The 21,830-nt window shown below is 29.4% G+C and overlaps 1 protein-coding gene across 10 annotated transcripts in view; it reads right to left on the reverse strand.

Annotated features, from left to right (window-relative positions):
* LOC117175829 (transcriptional repressor p66-beta-like) overlaps positions 1–21,830 on the reverse strand; it is a 35,679-nt gene that overhangs the window by 13,363 nt on the left and 486 nt on the right. The window contains exons 1-8 of one of the 10 annotated variants that reach the window (XM_033365601.1): positions 12,318–12,698; positions 11,858–11,916; positions 9,259–9,394; positions 8,483–8,766; positions 8,177–8,402; positions 5,723–6,002; positions 3,698–3,760; positions 1,994–2,424 (exon numbers count right to left, since the gene is read on the reverse strand). In XM_033365601.1, coding sequence (XP_033221492.1) covers positions 1,994–2,424; positions 3,698–3,760; positions 5,723–6,002; positions 8,177–8,402; positions 8,483–8,766; positions 9,259–9,287 — 1,313 coding nt within the window. In that variant the 5' untranslated portion in view covers positions 9,288–9,394; positions 11,858–11,916; positions 12,318–12,698. Of the gene's footprint in view, positions 1–1,993; positions 2,425–3,697; positions 3,761–5,722; positions 6,003–8,176; positions 8,403–8,482; positions 8,770–9,258; positions 9,395–11,857; positions 11,917–12,317; positions 12,700–21,552; positions 21,676–21,830 lie in introns of those variants that run through there. The other 9 variants (XM_033365599.1, XM_033365600.1, XM_033365591.1 and 6 more) reach the window with 9 other exon arrangements.

Raw genomic sequence — 21,830 nt, forward strand, 5'->3', positions numbered from 1 at the left:
TGAAAAGGATTTTCAAGCAAATAATTTGAATCCTTAACAAACACAGATTAATTTGCAACTAAATAGTTGCGATTTTTAATCGTAATAATACAAATAATTTCAATTTATCGAAGATGCCCGGACTCTATTATGTTTTCCCTGACATTCCCTAATTTTCCGGAACGATCAGACCTGTAGCAACTCTAATACTTGTACTTTTGGATTTTGAATTCCAGACAATCGTTCCCGGAGTTATCGCATGCTCATCGCAAGCAATAATAAAAAACGTGTTTTGCAGGAGCGCCATATTTTCCCAGTCTCCTGCAATAGAATGTTGTTAACATTACCAAAAAGAATCTTGAAATAGTAGATTTAACCCCTAAATGAGAATGTAAAAAGATGAAAATTTTTTAACCTCTACGTGTGAAGTAAATTCCATCACCATTTTCTAGTGCTTAGGGAATAAAGTACAAATTAATCCGAGTTATAGACATTTCAAAATTATGTTATATTTATTCTTAATTGTCCTATTCACTGCGTTTGAAAAAAAATTCATTTTTGTAATTATGATTTTTTATAGGTTCTTAAGGATATGTTTGTAATTACTCTTATTCAAATTATTAACCAGAATATATTTTTCATAAAATAAACAGATGGCTTAATGTACATTGCATTAATTTTATTTTATCATTTTATTTTTATTTTTGAAATTTTCCTCATTGAGAACCTGCATTGCAATGACGTCACGGCCACCCGAAGGCCAAGTCTATTGCCGGGAAAAGTGAGCAAAAAATTTCGAAGGGTTCAATATGATCGAAAGAGGTAACCGTTCTCGCCCCCGCTCCCATTGCTGCCATTAGGACTCACAATCACTGCTGCTTCCGATATCATAGCTTAAATTTTGAAATTTACTTGTTTAAAGCTTTAAAAGAGGCCCTGAATATTATTATTCTGGCCTACAAATTGGAAAATGTATTGTATGAAAATGGAGGAACACTTGCAAGAAGTTTCATCTCAAAAGCATCCCCTTAAACATATCAAACTGTACACTGAAGTTGAGCTCATTTTATACTGATAGTTTCTCATGCAAATGACTTAGTCGTTTTTTTTTTGTTAACAGGAACCTGCATTTGCTCCAGCACAAATCGCCTGATACATTTCCGACATTTTTTCCAGGATATTTGAGATTTTATTTTATTTGTTCAGAAATAGAAGAATTGTGCAGCTGATCCAATTTCATAGCGCAGACGTTGATAATAAGTCCATAATAGATAGAACCTTTTTTGTGCCCTATAAAATTATGAACATTTTTTCACATCACGATATTCGATCTAAAATCAACAGTTCTCGAGTAATTTTAAAAAACATGTTATTGTTTAACACTTTCCAGAATTTCGGAACTTTGCCGTACACGTATGTTTGGGGACTTTTTACAATATCTTTATAAAGCCATTCCCAACGTATCTGCGAAAAAAATGCTACTTTTACGAATTTTTTTCTCAAATCCTTCATTGACTGGACTATTAAGAATTCTTTGAAATATTTGGGAAATCTTTTGTATTGATTTAAAATCATTAAAATATTTAAAATCTTTGAAATGTTTTCAAATCTTTGACATTTATCGTTTAAAAAATAAAATCCTTCGAAAGTTTTAAAATCTCTGTGAAATACTCGAAATCTTTGTGGAATCTTTGAAATCTTGTCTGCGCGCCTTATTCCAACCCAACTGTTTAAAAAACAAAACAAACAATCACATTCGAAGTCCTTGTGAGAAAATCAAGAAGACTTCCAAGTTTTCAAGGTTTAAAAAAAATCAAGGAGAATTCCAGGTTTTATAGGTAGCTGGACACCCATTTCAAATAACCTGGGAGAAAAGTATATCTGCATCCCAGAACATGACTAAAACTCAATTCTAAACTTTGTTACCTTGGCCTCCGCAATCGATGAATAAAAAATTCAATTGGATAGGATCACCAAAAGTTTTTCAGATAAAAAGCTTAAACGAAGAACTTACCGATTCGTGTGTTCAGCTTTAAGAGCCTTTTTGACGTTAGTCGTAACACAGTGTTCGCAAATGACTCTGGGATCTCGACCTGCCGGTGGCCGTTGAAAGGTCGCGTGTTGACCCCTGGGTTCCTTCTTGTTGCTATTCGGCGGTTTCTCCCACTTCCAGACTGGAGTGAAATCAGTCTTACACTGGGTGCACTCGAAAGGTTCAGGTGGTGGAGGAATCGCCGGCTCCTTGGTAATGAAATCGACCACATGTTCGAGGCCAACAAGGTAAATAAATTCCGTGTTTGAAGGATTCGGAACAAAGTGCATTTCCGGAGGAGGAGGTTTCGGTGGAGGTATTTGGAGTAGCGTCTTCTCTAATTGCTTCCTCAAGGCCAATTTAGCGGCAGCTTGACGCTGAGCTGGCGTTTGATTATCCTCCCTCGACCTTTCCTGTATTAAAAAAAAAAAAAAAAACAAAAAACAAAGAAAATAGATTAAAAATCTGGTTTAAGGTACTTCAAGTAAGTAGACTTCTATAAGAGTGTAAGGAAGAGATTTAAAATAATTGCGAGAGGCATTCACTTTCAGGGTTGCTAGAAAATGTTTACTTCAGAATTACGTGATTTTCTACACTTCTAGGTTTTTCGGCAAGTATTTATATTTTAAACTTAATTTGTCAGGGTGTCTACCCGACAAACGATTTTCAATTCCCCAGTACTTTCCTGGTTTCCACCTGGTCAATTGTTAATTTTCGCCGGTGAATTGAAAAACGACCCAACAAATTTGAATCATTTCAAACGATTTTGAAAGATTTCCGATTTGCAGTAGGGAATTTTGGAAAAGAATTAGAATTCTGAGTTGAATCAGATAATTTTTGGTCATAAGACTTACAATTCTGATACGTAACAGAGAATTTCTTCTAAAAGAAGTCTAAATTATGATTCTTTTAAGAAATTCTTTCTTCTAAAGTAACAAATTATACTTCTTATGGAAATGACCTATTCTTAGGTAAAAATTATAATTCTGTACAGAAATTCCCTGTTCCAAGTCAGATTTATATTTAAATACAGCAATTTCTATTGTAATTCAGAAATATAGTAACTCCCTTTTTTTAAATTAGGAAGAAAATTGAAAAAATCTGACAAATAATGATTCGGAACCGGGATTCATTTGGCAAATTCCCTTTTTATAAATCAGAAATAAAATTATTTTCAAAAATTTCCCGTTCCACGTCAATAGTTACCTGTTCCAAGACAAAATTTTAATTCTTGACGGGAAACTTTAAAATATTTAATTTTTTTATTCCTCCTTCAAATACAGAATTCTAATTCTTTTAAGAAATTATGTACACCAAGTAACAATTATAATAATTTCAAAAATTCCCTGTTATTATAATTCTTTACGGAAACTTCTTGTTCCAAGCTCAAAATTATATTTCTTTATTGAAATTCTATGCCAAATTTTAGAATTGTAACTCTTTTCGAAAATATCCTGTTCCAAGTCAGAATTAGAGGAACAAAATATATGAAACCACTTTCAATTAGTAATTCGAGAGAAAAAGCTCGGCAATTGAATTCAATTTCCGGTCGTTTCCCGTTTTTTCCCCAGTCAGGCAGACACCGTTATTACAGAATCTGCAACCCTGAATTTGTAGATAACTTTGCAGCATGAAAGAATAACCTTTACAACAAGCAAAGTAAATTTTTTTATCGTAAACCAGTACCTGCTCCTGAATGACAGGGGTGTTTAAAGGCGCGGTCGGTTTATTTTCTTGAGGTCCAATAAGCTGCTTTGTAATTAAATACAAAACATAATTATTTTATGGACAATTTTCATGAAGAGCTGAAAGATACTTTTTCATCGAATAAAGTTCTATACTTTTCTCGATAAAAAAGTTAATTTTTTCCCAATAATTATCAGGGTGTCTACTCAAATCCTAGAAGAAAATTTCCTAACAATATCAAGTTTTTTTAAAACAGTAATGAGCCATTTAAACATTTCCCATTATTTAAAATAATGGACTCGGAATGTGTAAACTATTTCTTAAATTTATTTTAAATACATTTTTTTCAATTTATAATATTTAATTAATATGTTTAATTTATAAAGCGTTAGCAACTTATATTACAAGATACTCTTAAATATACTAGCATAATCGATTAATAAAAAAAATACTAATAAAATAAAAAATCTCAATTTTCAACCACATAGTTGAATTTTGAATTAAAAAAGATAAGTCTTCATCCAAAAATAGAATAGTTAAATTTTCAGTTAAAAATAATTAATTTTGAACATAAAAAACATATTAACCAAAGTGATGATTTTTTAATTAAAATTATGGACCTTCAATAGCCACAGATAAATTTAAAACAAAAAATAGGAATTTTTAAAAAAAGAGTTTAACTTTCAACCAAGTAATTTCATTTATAACTAATAAGATCAATTTTGAAAAGAAAGTGATGAATAGTTAACTAGAGTGCTTGAATTTTCAACGAAAAAGCTGAATTTTTAATTAAGAAGATTAATTTTCTACCAAAAATGACAATGTTTCAACGAATTACACAGTTGAATTTAGAACTAAAAAAGAATTTTCAACACAGTTGTTACATTTTAAATCAAAGTGATGAATTCTCAACTAGAATTACATTTTTAATAAAAAAAATAATCATTTACAACCCAAAAAACTAATTTAAGAAAACTAAAATTTTTAAACAGTGATCAATTTTCAAATAAAATGATGAATATTTAACTGGAATACTTGAATTTTCAACGAAAGAGATGAATTTTGATTTGTTTTTTATCAAAAAAGGCCATTTTTAAACAAAATACATACTTGAACTTAGACCTGAAAAAGATCAATTTCTAACCATAAATATTTAACCCGAAAATATTTGAAAAAATTTTTTATTTAACAATATTTAAAATTTTAATCAAAGTGATGAATTTTTGATTAAAATTGTTAATCTTTGACTAAAATAGGTAAATTTTAAATCAAAAAGATGCATTTTCGACAATGAGATTAATTTCTTCCAAAAAAGACGAATCTCCAACAAAATACTTAAATTTTTAAATTAAAAAAAAGTTGTCCGCCAAAAATTGAATAGTACAATTTTCAATGAAGAAAAATAATGTTCAACCAAAGAGATGAATTTTCAAACAAAGTGATAAAATTGTTAATTGGAATAGTTATTTACATTCTCAGTTTAAAAAATTAATTGTAGACAAAACCCCATATTGAACAAAATAGTTTTCAACCAAACAGATGAATTTTCAGTTGAAACGATGAACCTTCAACCTAAAAAATTAATTATTAACAAACGAGTTTAACTTTTAAACAAGTAATAAAATTTTCATTTCGGAAAAAGAAGAATTCTCAACGACAAATGTAACAGTTGATCTTTCAGCCAAAAAATATTCTGATTTTATTTTAATTTTCACTGATGATGGCTAATTTTCAACAAAAAATAAAATGCTTGAATTTTCGGTTAAAAAAAAATAATTTCAAAGCAAAGAAAAAGCCAATTTTCAACAAAACAGTTAAATGCATTAATATAAAACTATTTTTGCATATGAAAAATAGTATTTATTCAAGTTTATTTTGCAATTTAAACAAAAAGTTAAACAGGATTGCGAAAAAATTCCCTGACTTTAAAAAAAATACCCTAAAAATTCCAGGTTATCCAGGACAGGTAGTAGACACCCTGATTATAAACAGCTTTTCTGGCATTATGTAGAATATGAAACGCACCTGATGAGCGGGAGCAGGCGTAGGATCTTTCGTGGATCTCTCCGTTCGATCCGCAGGTGGATGATAACTGGGAACGTTCGGAGCTCCACTTGGAGGTCTTCCTCGTGGATGAGGTGGCTGAGGTATCACCATATTCGGAGGCATTCCGGTACTCGAGGTCGTACTACGTCCAGCCGTCGGTGGTAACAACATTCCTGGAGGTGGTGCGTGCAAACTGCTACTCCTACTCGGTGCTGGTTGCCCTCTTAATAATGGCGGAGGCGCTTTACCAGTTCTATGACTGACAAATAAAAACGTTTCATTAAATAGATTAAAGAAACAGCAAAAATAACTACTTTTATAATAAAATTTGGCGACAATTTCAATTAAGTTATAGCGGTAGTAACCAATTTAAATGTTTCAACTTGAAATTATTTTATTTTAAAAGTCTAATTCAGAATTGTACATTTTCAAATATTTTTCAATTCTAATTGGTGACATTTCTAAAATCTTCAATTAAAAATTATTCGGGTTTGAATTAGACATAATTTTAATTGGGATTTATTGCATTATATCACTTAAAATATTTTTTTTTTCAAAAGTATTCAATTTGAAATTTTGAGGAATTGCAGTGCAAATGAGAAAGATTAAAGAATTATTTTACAATACGCAATAAAAATTTCGAATAACTGAATAACTATTTATTTATTCAAAGTTTTTGAACACTTAAATTCGAGTTACATTTAGGTCCTGAGATCTGAGAATGAGGAAATAGTTTTATCAGTTTGCTTTAAAGTTATATAAATATAATTTTTCTTCGATTCTTAACATTTTTTAAATATTTTTGAAGATTTCAGAATGTCAATTCAAAATTTCAACAAGAAAGTTAATTTATAATCAAATAGTTAAAAAAAAGATCCATTCTTAACGAAATATGTAAGGTGCAATTGATATTACAACAAAACACATTTAAATTTTTACCACAAGAGACCAATTTTCAAAAGAAATAGTTACATTTTAAATTTTAGATATGAATTTTTAACTGAAAATGATGAATCTTCAAGCCAAAAAATGAATTACGAAAAATATTACGTAGCAAGTAATAATTTACATTCAAATCAAAAATATTATAATTTTAAAATGAAACAGATACATTTCAACCAAATAATTACATTTTTAAACAAAAGAGATGACATTTTTACTGAAAGAGATGAATTTTCAATCAGCTTTTAAGCTGACCCAAATTATTCGTAATATTTTGAAAAATATTTGAAAACTAACAAAAGATTGCCTTAAAAACTTCCAGATTTTTTTCGATATTTTTAGAAATCGTTTGAATTTTTTTGTAATTCTCTTTAAAAATTAATAATGATTCAAAATTGAAAATCATACATTTCCAGGAATCTTAAAAACAGTATTTTTTTTATCCAATGAAAATTCTCAAAACCTTCGTTTTTTTAATTCTTCCAAAATTTACATTTTTTAGACGTTTTTGAAATATCTAAAAATGTTTCTTAACAATTTTTTAAAAATAAAAGGATTACGTTCAAACCTTTCAGGTTCTTTTTTGCCATTTTTAGAAATCTTTTTAAATTTGCTTTAAAAATGAATCGATAATTCAGAAACTTTTGAATTTAAAATGTCTAAAAATTGCCTAATATCATAAAATCAAAACTGTTTTATTTCAAATAGTTATATTAGCCATTTTTAGAAATCTTTTGAAATATTTTTTAATTTGCTATAAAAATTAATCGATAATTCAGAAACTATGGAATTTAAAATGTTTAAAAATTACCTAATATCACAAAATCAAAACTGTTTTATTTCAAATAGTATGTATTTAAAAAGTTTTCAATGTACGAAGTAAAACTAAAATGCCCAACTATGAACATTTTCGAATCAAACCCAGCTTGATGAAATAATAAAAAAAAAAAATAGTTTTAGTTTTTATATGAATAGAAAAAGTATTTTTCGATTCTATTTTGGTCTAATAAGAACTGAGGATTCTTCATTTAAGAAAAAGTAAGAAAAACCTTTTTTTAATTTGAAAAAATCTTTAACTTGATTAAATTATACAGAGAAAAAATTTAAAAATGGGTTTATTGACAAAATTTACTTTTCAGTTTTTTCAAAAAATGTACGGCATTTTGATAATATTTAAACATTACCAAATTTATTTAAGGAATTAAAAATATTTTCTGTTTAAAAAATAAATATTTGCCTCAAATTCTGCCCTGGAAAAAAATGTATTTCATCCCGAAACAATTAAAATGTTCAGTTTTGAAAGGCTTTCTTCAAATTTTAGATTAGGATTATTTTAGGATTAGATTTGAAAAAACGAAGGGACTAATTATAAAGTGTAATTATGTATGTAAATTTTTTTAAATTATAAAATGTGTCTCAAAGCCAAGGCAACTTTAAATCCCAAATACATAAAATACCTTTTTTTTAAGTTAAATAAAAAAAGTATCTCACCTATGAGGTGGAGGTTGAACAGTTACAGGTGGTGGCAATTTGCTTGGAACTTTCGGCACTGCCGCAATATTCTCCTTCAGCTGCTGAGACTGTTTAAGCTTTTTGAGCAGAACTAGTTTCATCTCCTCAGATCTTAACTCTTCCCTCAACTTCCTAAGATTTCTTTCGCGTTCAGCCAATTCGTCAGACGAAAGTTCTTTTATCGGAAGAAAAGGTGGCATCTCACCTAAAAGAAAATGGCATACATGATGATGATTGAATATTTGAAATTTTCAACTTTGGTAACTGAAAAAAAAATATATGAACCTTCGTCGCTGTCTGAGGCGTTGCCATTTAAGTAACCATTTATCCTAGGTTCGTCCGGACTCTCGGCGTAGCTCCTTTCTGTTCTAGGCCTGAGATTCCGACGCGGTCTTCTGTCATCGCCGGATTTCGGCGCCAGAATCCCTCTCGTCGCGTTTTGAATATTTCGTACCTCCGGCATATTATTCTCAACATTGGGACTAGCTGAATAATGTATTCCTAAATCGAGAGGTGGACCTATATCAGCAGAATTGATGGAAACGGCCGAAGAGTCTCTCCTGCCACTGCTGCTGAAATAATACAAAAAATTATCCCATTGAATTCTCTGTCCAAGAAAATATATTTTTAATTTCTTTAATCGGCTATCAAATGCCTAAAACTAGAATCTCCAGAGAATATTTCACGAATTTTCTACATTCAATTCTTCCTAGGCCTAAATTTGAGGTAGAAATGGAATAGGAGTGTTATTTTGTAACAAGGACAAGTCAGTAGCAATGTTTTAGAATTGGATGCCTATTTATCTAGAATAATTGCTTGCAACGGTTTGCTATTCATAGTTATCAGACATGCAAGCCGTTTGAAGAAATATTCAACCAGTATTCCACATTTGATAAGGTAAACGCGTCCACAGATGGCGATAAGGAACCTTTTACGTAAGCTAGACTCTTAAGCAAATTCGATTACTTTTAAGTATGTATTTAGAAAAAAAAAGTTCAATTGATTATAATAAAATTCGTAAAACTCGATAGGACTTAAAGAAGGTGAAAGCTTTAAACTACCTTCTTTGGTATAAGAATATCGATCTCATGGTTGCATTTTGTCACTTGTTGTATCGACACTGTTGATACCGATCAATCTTTCTGCACTTGACTATCCATCGATATCATTTTCAAGTTGATGCGGACTGTTTCGTGTCTACGTAAGTGGAGAAAGCGTCAGTATCATCGGAAATCTTATGTACTTTGCTACAAATGCATGCTGAGATATGAGATCTAAATAGAAAATCTAAAAATCTTGGCTTTATATGCTTTTACGTTCTTTGATCTATTCTATCCTATGTAAAAAAAATAAGAACACGAAACTAATTTAGTAGACTAGTTTCAGAAGAAAACTTTTCCAAATTAGATTATTGCTTTACAAATGACTTAATGTTGTTAAAATAGATCAATCTTATTAAATGTTACTTAATTAAAAGGGGAAAAAATCAGACGGCAGACTAAAAGTTCGAAATCAAAAGCGAGGGAATTTTTATTTTCAGTAAATTGTGATATTAATGTTAATGTGACTGGTTGAATAAATTGAAAATGTGTATTCCAACGGCAATATTGACTTCGATGTCACACTCTTTCCAATTTGTAAACTTAAAATTATTAATTTCTTTATTTTTGTTTTAGTTTCTCATTTTGAATCTAGTAAAACATAAGTGTTTTCGAACCAAGATTTATTTAAAGTTGAAGAGCTTGTCTTAAAATAAATAGATTCTTAACAAAAGAAACTGATAATTATAAACTCAACGAATTTTATGGAAAGATAATTTTGAAAACAGTTTTACTCGAATTAAATATTAAATTGAATAATCAATACTGACACAAAATGTTAATATTATCCATTGGATTCGATTAAAAGTAGGACAAAACAAGGACACTTAATTATCAGTGTTCTCCGGGTTGAAAATAAAAAACCTAATTTCTAAAGATGAAAAGAGTGTTTTGCTACACAAGAAATTTTAACTCTCAGTGTGTTCCACGTTCACGTTTTTTAAACTGAAATTTTGTTCACTTTTTTCTTTCGGCCTTCAAGCTTTTGGATAAAGGGATTTTAAATGTGTATGGATGTTAAAAATGCAAGGACATTGACAAACTTTAAATTGAATCATTTTACATCTAGCAATTTTTAGATTAAGACATAGCAACAGGAATATTTTACAAATATAAACCATCACCAGCTTTCAAAAATAAACAATTTTACTCTAAGGACAGTCTAAGACATTTTCTAGAAAAATAACAAATTAATGAATCTAAATATGAATTAATAATTCTATACTTTTTAATCCAAATTAACAAATGCATTCCTTCAAGAGGAAAAGGGATATAACATAATATTTCTGCCAAAATCTTTTTTTCACGATGCATATTTTGTTTCAGTTTTTGAAAAATTAAACAGAACTTTTCACTTGCCTTTAGTTCTGTATATTTTTTTTTTTATTTTCTTGAATCCTGTTTTGTCCTACGATTTTTTACTTTGAAATTTTGAACAGACAAATTTGACTCATATATAACATTTTTAACCTTATCTTATTTCATTAGTGTCATTTTACGAGATTTTGTGTTTTTCATGATAGTTAGTTCCATTTTTGACAATGAGATAAGAGTTCAGGATTTATCTTAAATTTGTGTTTACTGAAGGGTTTTTTGATTTACTTTATTTTTAATTCGATAAAATCATTGTCATTTTACTGGTACACTATGAATATAAAAACTATTCGGAGTAAAAATTGTCAAATGAAACACATTCTCAATGGAAAATCTCGAATTAGGGCTTTCAAAATCGAATATTCGAAATTTAATTATTTTCCTGAATAATTTCAAATCAAATTAGTTCATGTTAGGACAAGTGAAATTTAAACTGATAAGATAAGTTTGTTTAGAGATGAAAAAAATTCCCAGACATTCAACTTTTCAAAGTCAAGTCTTCAAAAATAAACCTCAAATTGAATCATTTAAAGTAGAACAATTGAATTTGTTTGTCTAAACGGGGCTTAAAAACTTAAATTTTGATTTCAAGAACAAGAAACAGTCAGTTCACATAAATTTGAATTGATTATCAGATAGATACTTTCAAATAAAATTAATAAACTTTCACGTATCGTGTTCACGGAAATTTGAAGTAATTTTCATTTAAATATGCTACTTGTCAGCAATCCATGTTCTATTGCCTTTTCGGGAAATTAAAAAAAGTGTCTTAGTTATATTTATTTCTTAATAATTTCTCCGTACACTTCTTTTACTCAGGAATCTTTTCTTTTCTTTCAGAAAATTTAGAATACAAAACTTTTTGAAATTATATAAATTCCGTCCATACATCTTAATCGATTTTATGATTAATTAGATACTATTAATATAATTTTTTATACAGAACTTAGTAGAAAACTTTAAAAAATTTTGCGCGTTATTAGTTTCAGTTTGACAAAACATTGCTCAGGCCCCTTTTTGACAAACGGCAGAAATTGTAAATAAAAAGCATGAAATATTCCAGTACTAAAAAAAATTGCCAATTACTGAATCTGATTGCTCATAAAATAAAACACGTCTCGATTTTCCATTTCCATAAATAAAAACACGAATTTTATGATTAACCGAATAAAAAAACAAGTCTCACCTGACACTCAAATCAACGACAGCATCTCCGTCCAAGTCCATGGCTTCCATACTTCGACCCTGAAAACCACACACTCGTTAAAACAACACAAAATATCATTCCCTATAACTGATAAGTAATCACAGTCACATAAACCGAAAGAAAAAACACTATTATTGTACAATCATCTTTACAAACACTCGCCAAAACTCATCACCGCACTCGAGATTGAAACAATCGCACTACCGAACTTCTTTAACTCTCTGTCATCTAAGTACACAAGTTAAAGAACCGATACCCTGACATCCACATTTTTTTTTATTACTTAATTCGATACACCGAACTCCAAAAAGAGCCGCCAACATCCACAAATCTCGCCGCATTTCCGTTATCCACAAACAAACTAAACCACATCACTAAACAAAAATCCTTCATCTTTTTTTCCTTCGCAATAATTGCTCCCACTTGGAACCATACTCACAGGTATTTCTCGATTCTCGGACAGGCGGTAACCACGGAAGTAACGTCCCTAACCTCCACGGTTTCGGAGCAGCAACGAGTCGAGCTCTAGCTCACTCTGCATTTCCCGATGTGATACAAGCACCACGTCCCCGGGAGGTTTTTAAACTGACCTCGTCCACGGATTCCTGATAAGGTCTAGAAATGAAAGACGCCTACAAGCCGGAGAGCCACAAACGCAGAATTAAATTTGATGCTTCGGAAGTGGCGTCTCCGCACAATGGCAGCTAAGCGTAGCGGTAAAGGACCGCAGGGAAGGGAGAGGGTGCCCCCTCGACATAGGAGGGTGAAGGGGGGCAACAGGGGGGCACTGTCGCACATTAATTACTTCTCCTCTCACCCCGTTACATTGGTTCATGGCTCGGTGTGTCTCTCTTTCCCCCCTCCCCCTTCGCTCTTTTCTGGCCCGGAGTTCCTCACCCACCCGCTGCCACCCGCTTCATGACTGTAGTCCATTCCCCGCTCCCACTATCACCCGGAGGAACCAACCACTCTCCCACACACACGGTTACGCGGAAACGCGCCAGAAACCAATCTCTCTCCACGGATTTTCCCGAATTTCATCTCCCTTTCACCCGACCCTCCTTGTGCCCTACGGGAAATCGATTTTTCACCGGGGTCTCGGCTGCCTGCCGGCCCTGGAGACAAGGGACGAGTGAGACGATACGTTTTTACATGGTATTCGATGTCGCGTGCCGATCTCGTAATTACGAATTACGTTGGTAGGTATAGATAAGGTGGCCGTCCGTCCTGATTTCCCCGGACATGTTGGGACACGTTCTCTGAAGGTGACTGCAAAACTTCGTTTCCGAAATTTCCTTATCATTTTCCCTGGCCAATTTATCATTTTATCTGACAATCCTGAAAACTCTGATATTCAAAAACCAGCATTTTAATCTTGTAGAATTTTAAACGTAGAATTACTAAAACAGATGACTTTTTAACAGAATAGTTAATTCTTCGGAAAAATAGATGAATTTTTAACCAAATACTGGAATTTGTCTACCTACAAAGATGAATTTTCAAGCCAGAAAGATTATTTCCTATCGAAAGATACAGCAGTTGATATTTCAACAACATAAAAACAAAGAAAGAACGAATTTTCAAACAAAATAGTTGAATTTTTAACCAAACAGATTAATTTTCTAATAAAAAGACGACTTTCCTAACTGAATACATGAATTTTCAAATAAATAGTTGATTTTCGATTAAATAATTAAATTGGTTAAAATACAGTTGAATTTTCAACAAAAAATATGAATTCGCAATCCAAATGGACGAATTTCCTGCCTAAACAGACGAATCTTTAACAAAAAAGTTAAATTTTCGACAAAAATAGGATCACATTTTTCGCAAAGTATTTGAAATTTCAACAAAATAATTAAATTTTCAACAAAATATTTGAATTTTTAACCAAATACTGGAAATTTCTACCCACTAAGGTGAATTTTCAAACAAATACTCGAATTTTTAAACAAAAAAAATTATACTTCTGCCAAAAACTGTTAAATTTTAAGCCAAAAAATGACTTGCTAATGACAAATATAAAAGTTGATAATTCAACCACCATAATGATATTTCAACTAAAAAGAAAAAAACGAATTTTCAACAAAATAGTTCGAATTTCCACAAAATAATTAAATTTGCAACAAAATATAGTTAAGTTTCAAACTACAAAGAGAAATTTTCAACGATAAATGTAAATTTGAGGTTTGAAACAAAAAATTTGAAAGTTCTACAAAAAAAAGAGGATTTTTAAAACTAAAAAGACGAATTTTCGACCAAGAAGATTAACTTTCTACTAACCGAACAATTGACATTTATTTTTAACAATGAAAATATTTCCCTAATATTTCGAAAAAATGCACTAATTCTACTATTATCTAAAATTGCTCGATGTTACAACTATTTTTTCAATTTGCCTTCAAACATATTTTCAAACTTCGCTGATTGGCTAAAATAGCATATCCGACAACTCAACAAAAAAACTTACAAAGATTTGTTTCCAGACCTACGAAATTTTATAAGATCTCCAAGGACTTTAAGAGATTTAAAGCATTATAATGGATTTTAAAGGATTTGGAAAATTGTAGGACACTTTACAACATTTCAAAAATTGTAGGAAATTTAAAAACGGTATCAAGGATTTTCGAGAAAATTCAAAGCATTTTAAGTAATTGTAATTTTGTAATTTTGCAGTTTAAAAGATTTTGGGAATATTAATAGATTTTAAAGAATTTCGTAAGATTTCACGGAATTTCAATATATTTGAGGGATTCATAGGATTTCAAAATAAAATAAAAGATTCCACAAGATTGCAGTGAGTTTTTATAGATTTCAAGGGGTTTGAAAAATGGAAACATTTTCCAAAAGATTTTAAAGCATTTAGGTTTTTTTATAAAGATTCCAAGGTATTTAACAGGATAAAAAAATATCTCAAATATATTTTAAATATTTCAAGGGATTCCAGTGGATTGCTGGAGAACTTTAAGCATTTTTCTAAATTTACCTATTTTAATGAATTTATGAAGATTGACGATTTGCCCTGTTTTTTTCAGAGGATCCCATTAGATACCAGATTACATAAAAAGTTAACCCCTCGAGGGCCTCGATGTAATATTTAAAAAAATGTATGATACTATTTTCCTACTATTTGTCAAAAAGTATACTACTAATGACACTATTTTGAATTCGTCAAATGATTCCGAGGCCTCAAAATGTACTTTCCTGAAATAATTTCATAATTCAAAATAACAGAAAATAATAAAATATTCATTTTGAAACTTTAGAATATGTGTAGATGGTTTTTATATTTCTCTTTTTAATCTTATCTTTCAATCTATCCGATTTATTTTTAACGTACTTTTTTCTTTTTGCGTTGTAAAATAACTAATTGCAAATATTTTTTAATTGTATTTGATAAAATTTCGTTGATATATTTAATGTTGGAGGACAATGTAGGACTAAACTTTTAGCCTTACTTTTTTCTCTTCTTCTCAAGCCTACTAACAACTCTGTTCCCTTTTTGAACTCCGATTGTCCTACATTATAAGAATTCCAGGGCCTAGGAGATTCAAAAATCGGACAATCAGTTTAGATTTAGATACAAATTACAAATTCCACCAATTTTCTAAGATTAGTTTAGAAATTATTCTAATAACAGGCCTCGGGTTTAGAATCCTGCTCACTTAAGTGGCCAGATAACATTTTTTAATATCCAGGTCAATACCCCATAAGAAATTAAGAACAAACTCAACTTTGCAGAATTTACTGAAATAAACCAAGCGAAATAAAATACCTAAAGTATTTTTAACTGAGTTATTGATGAAGTACCAATTCAAGCCTCCAAAATTGAAAATATTAACAATAATTTTGCTGCAATATAAACATTTGGCTCCTATTTGGCTTTATACATTTTCAATTGGAAATAGATCTGAATTCAGAAGAAAAAATAATTAATTAAACATTATAATTTAAAGCCCTTGATTTTGTGATTTTACTAACTATAAAGAATATCTTATCATCTTCTATTTAACTATTAATTATCATTTTCAAGGGTCTTTGTATTATAGTTACTTTTATTTTTATTGTACTTGTTTTTGTCTTTCATTTTTCGATGAATTAAGAATACAAGAACAAAAATTCAATTGAAACGATATAATGCAACTACATTATCATCTCTTTGTTCCAATAACTTTCAACAATTTATTTCATTCTTGTATCCAGTTTTTTAATCTTCTTTTCAGTTTCTTTAATCGACTATAATGCTCGATAAAAACTCGCTAAATTATGACCATGTGGCATCCAGTTCGTGTCTATACGCTTTAGAATATCAGTATTCTTTATCAGGCCACAACGAAGGTCGAACAATATCATTGAAAAAAAGGCACTTTGAATTTCAGGAAATTTAATACAGTGTAAATATTTATCATCTGACAATTACCTACTTTAAGGAGAAATGAGAGGAGAAATGAATCCTCCAATTTTAACTGATATTCTGAATTGCGTAATTTAAATTCAGTAAAAATGTCACGTGAGGGTTAATAAAATTGAGCGTGGGTAGACTCAGTTCTGAGAAAACATTATTTAAAATGTGTCAAAGTACTTCGACCATGTCATTGAATCAATTAATCAAATAACACAATGGAAAATCTTATTAATCACCAATAAGAAATTCCTTTAAAATATTTATTTCAATATTTACAATTATTTATTATCAATACAGCTATCAGTCTAAGAATAATGCCGGCATACTGATAATCTGAGACATGCATGATTTTAAAGCGGTTCTGCATGCCAATATGCGTATTTTTATAACGGAAACAGAACATCGGAGAATGAACCTGAAACTGGCAGACTTAATCTTTATCGATTCATAAGAGTATATTCATAGCGAAAATTAATCATCATTCAGATAAGGTTTACAACTACATTTCTTAAAATTGGTTTAAATCAAGCTTCAAATTTTTATTGAAATAGCGTAATCTTGATATAAAGATGATAGCATTCACATCGAATTAGAACAAAATATAGGTAAAACTCAAGTAATTTAATCATCGAAAAATTACTATCAATCCTTATAAATTGATACTTCAAAATTAAATTGCACTGTGTTATATTTGTGATCACAAAATAAATCACAATTAAATTTTGTTAAATATAACATTAAACAATTGTCGCGAAACATATAGTATAAGAAAGACAGAGAAAAAATATGGAGAAGTGAGAGATTTTTGTCGACTTTCTCCCTTTTCACCTTTTTCTTGCCTTTATTATGTATTTGTATTTTATATATATATATATATTTGTATTTATTATGTATTATCCAATGAGCTGAAAAGGGACGTAAGTTGGAAGTCTATCGTTGATTTGTGAATCTTTTTTATGATCTGAATTCGTTGCATAAAATTATTCATAAAAAAGTAATAACTAATCGACAAGTGTTCGCAGTATGAAGTTGGATAGTATTGATTTTTCTTTTTTAATTAGTTTTCTTCAAGATTCAATAATAATTTTAAAATAAAAATTATTGATACACCTAATCAATTTTAATAATACAACTGTCGATAGTAATGGTAAATTTTAATAAACTTTAGACTGACATAGCAATCATATCATTCATGAAACTATGAAAAATTTATAAATTGACCTCGTCGGTAATTGTTTGTAGGTAAGAATTTAAATTTGATAAGTACATTATAAAATTTAGATATTCAATTAATTCTTGAGATTGACACGAAACACATTTTGCTCATAAGATTATGAAAAGGTTACAAATTTACGGCGTCAATTTTTTTTCACTTATAATTCAAATTTAATAATGTGCAGAAAAATGAAAAAATTTCGAATCTATGTGTAAACTGTAAATACTTTCAGGTTTTAATAGACAACATTTTATTTCTAATAGAAAGCTTTAATATATGAACAACGTGAAAGTAAGCATGTTCCAGATTGAATACTTTTAACATATGTTGAGATATAAGTATTAAAACTTCACATTGGGTGCCTTCATATTTGATCTTTTAAAATTAAAACGTACAAAATAAAAAATAAATAGTCTTCAGTCGTTTGCAGTATGAATTTGGATTTTAAAGATGTTTTTATTTTTTTATTCCTGTTTTGTAGAATGGGTTCGCTTTATTATTAGAAGTTTAAAAACAAACAAGTATAAAAGGAAATAATGTTCAATTTATAATTTCTTATAATATAATTATAATATATAATATAATTAGAAACTAATATTTCCGAAATAAATTTAACGTTTTCCTGGCTATGTTTCTTTAATTTTCTTTTAAAAATAATAAGTTTTTCATTTTTTCATTACTTAAAATACTTGAAATAAAGAAGAAGCCTCTAACCTTTTTGACTTCTAATATTATTTTCCATAAAAATAATGTTGATCAGCTTTCAGATCGAAAGTTGAACCTGCTAACATCCAAATTATTTCAAAGTGGAATTGTTTAAAATTAAACAATTTTGAATTGAAAACATATGTCGAAACATTGAAAATGGTTTGGTTTCATTTTTAAATCCTGCCAAATTGTATCGTTTGAAAACAATTATATTTTCTAGTTGAAAAATAGTTAAAACCAATGATTAGTTAAATAATTAATGTTGACTTCAATATTAAATTTGTTAGTAATGAATATTATTTTATTATTCTTAATATTAAATAATATTAAACGATATTAATTTTCTAAAAATTAATCAAGTTCACAACCTACAAATCCACCATTTTTAAATTCAAAGCGTTTAAAATTGAATTGCACAAAAATGGTACAATATCCAATGTGTAGCTTTGAACATGAAAAGTGCTCAACTTTACTGAATCAAATAACAACATTTTTGTTTAAATTAAGATTTTGATATTTAAAATTTCTTGAATTCTGTAAAATCCTTAATTTCTCCGAATCTCCAGAATTCCCTATAATCTCTGAATTTTCTGATAGCCTAGAATCTCTTGAATATTCGAATTTCTCTGAATTTCCTTCTAAATTCTTTAAATTCCAGGAATTCTCTTAATACCCTGAATTCCTCCATCTTCTGAATTTCATAAATTCATAGAATTTCTTCAATTTTTCTAGATTCCCCTGAAGACTATGCATTTTTTGAAGTCCTGGGATATCATGGAGTTTTCAATTTTCTGGAAATTCCATAAATTCAGGGAATTCTGAGAATTCAGATGAATCCAGATATATCTGAGAATTAGGAGAAATTAAGAGGATTTCTAGGAAGTTTAAAGAATTCAATAGAATTTGAAAGAGTTTCAAATTGTTTCAAGAAATTGAAGAGAATGAAAAATAACTAGAAACTGAATATTTTTGAGGTAGACTTCTTTTAATTTCAAATTTGTTTATTATTAATTGGCAATGCAAAGTTTTCCGCATGTTTCAGCGCGCGTATAACATTGCTAGTTCATAAGAAAGTAGATTTCATTTCGATCATAAATAAAATTCCATTTTATTGTTTTAAACATTCTGAAAATATAAATTCCTTTTAAGATTGTGTGCCGCTATTCCTTAGAATTCAAGAAAGAAATAAGTGACATAAACGTAAACGTCAATAAAAAGAAACATGTTGCCTAAATCATAAACGATGCATTCTTGTCACGCCCAACTTCCGTATTGATTACTGCTTTCTTTGCTCAAGACCAGGTTGGACTTATTACGAATTAAAATAAATTTATTTCACATATTTGAATGATTGAAAAGATCCAAAATAAAAATCATTTTCAAATATTAATGCTGCTAGAAATCTAGAATTAAACTGATGTCGAATACTTTTCACATACAATATTCAATTTCAAATACAACATTTATGAAGCGGATAATTCACTATTTTAAAACATAGCTTGAAATCTAATTATATAGGAAAGGAATAAAGGATGAATTTTAGTTTCGATCCAACTTTCGCAATAATTGCCCATTTCGAATTAATATTGACGTAATAGTATTTACTCAATTTCTTGTTTCATCAGAAATTACAAAACCCAGTACATGAAGCGAAAACCCGGAATATATTTTATGTTATAATATATCAATAGGAATCGTATCAAAATATTTGGAAAAAATTTTTTTGAGTAGAGAATTATTTGAAGCTAAATTTGCTACTTGCCCAATGAACAAACCTATACACAACAGGGGTTCTCCATGGAAAATCCAGTTTTTGTGAGCTTCGCTTTGGAAGCTATAAAACTTTATTTGCCTCAAGTAAGGTTAACGGTTAGCGTTTAAAGTTATCTGCCAGGTACTAAATTTTCTTAAGGGTGGGAAGATTTTCTAAATTGAGGGTGTCGACTTAAATGCTTAAATACTTGTTTACATAAAACGTGTTTCAACACGAGAGGAAATAATGCTTTGTTATAATATTTAGACCTAATTCCCAGTACCAATATTTCATAGAAGTCAAACTGTATTATCGGTATAGTACTAATTTTATAATATTGGATAAATAATATAAATTTATGATATGACATTTGAAAATATAACAAAAAATGAACATTCTTAAAAAAAAGTTGAATCTATAACATTTTAAAACATGTTGAAAATATGAAAACCGGAAACAGAAGCTGTTATCCAATCTAATATTGGAACCGTTAACAAATGATATATTAATTACAAAAAAATTATATATTTAGGACTTAAATATTTAAAAAATAATTAATTAAATATTTTTGAAATCTAGAATATTTTACTATTTTTAATTCGAGGTTAACAGTTTTGAAAAGTGTAGTTTGAAATTTACTTTAAAAGTATGAAATACAGTAAGGTCGAAATGACAAATAGAAAGAAATATTTAATTATACTTATAAGTATGAAGATTTTATTATTAATTATGGTACTTTATAAAAGAGAAAATATCCTTGATTATGAGAACGATGTTAAATACATACAAATTGTTTATTCACGCAATTTTTCTTATAGGAATTTTTTATATCTCCTTAAATAGATTTGCATCAACCTAAGTAACCAAACTTTTAAAAATAAGCCAGCGTTGTTACTACAGTTATTACTTCTGGTATTCACATAAGAAATTTGATGGAACTAATGCGAATTATTCAACTGACTTTCTAATCATCTTTTCGTTAATCTATAATCTATTAGAATTTCTACCTGACGCAAATAAAGTACGAGACTTTCTGTAAAAGACTTAATAAAAAATATTGAGAATAATAAGCATATAAGCAACTTACGACATATGCCAGTTGACAAAAAATTTATTCTATCATCCTTATATCTTATTTTAATTAAAAAAAAATGTTTTAAAAAGCCTTTTAGAGAAAAGTGAAAGTGTGTCACTTTCGATTTTCTGTGTAAATTAATGCACTAGACTTAATACAAAAATAATAAATCTTTCAACAAACCTTTCACCCGTTTTTAGCTATATCGACATAAGTGAATTTTAATTCATAACTTACATCAGAGAGAATTTACATGTCACAAACGTTTGAAATATAAACAAGTAGGACTCGTACTGGCACGAAATGTGATTTGAATAAAAATATCATAACTTTTAAATAAATGTTGTGAATTCTCTATAGTTACTTTGTTAAATTGTCGAAAGTCAAATTTTCGATTTTATCAGTCCAAAAAACCAAAGAGCCGGACCACAATTCTAATCCTACCATAAACCATATGTAACCTATATTTGTATTAGGTACTTCTTGACATGCATTTCGATCGCAAACTAAAACGTACCTTAAGGAAAAATAGTGATTCTGATAAGTGAAAACGCAAAGGGCCTTCGCCGACATTCATTCTCGACCTTGTCCCACTGGAAGTTCTCAAATTTCTAGTCAACTTCCAGCATCGGCTCCACACAACGACATAACCCCAGCAGAAATCGGTTCCTCGCGACGCGACGATACACGAAAGTTACAGAATTACAAACGCCATCGACACTTCTCCGATAAGAAACTAAAGAAAAAACGACCCCCCGGCTTACTGCGCCTCAAACAAGGACAATGCAGAGACAA

The sequence above is a fragment of the Belonocnema kinseyi genome, chromosome 7 (assembly GCF_010883055.1).
Source record: "Belonocnema kinseyi isolate 2016_QV_RU_SX_M_011 chromosome 7, B_treatae_v1, whole genome shotgun sequence".
Classification (NCBI taxonomy): Eukaryota; Metazoa; Arthropoda; class Insecta; order Hymenoptera; family Cynipidae; genus Belonocnema; species Belonocnema kinseyi.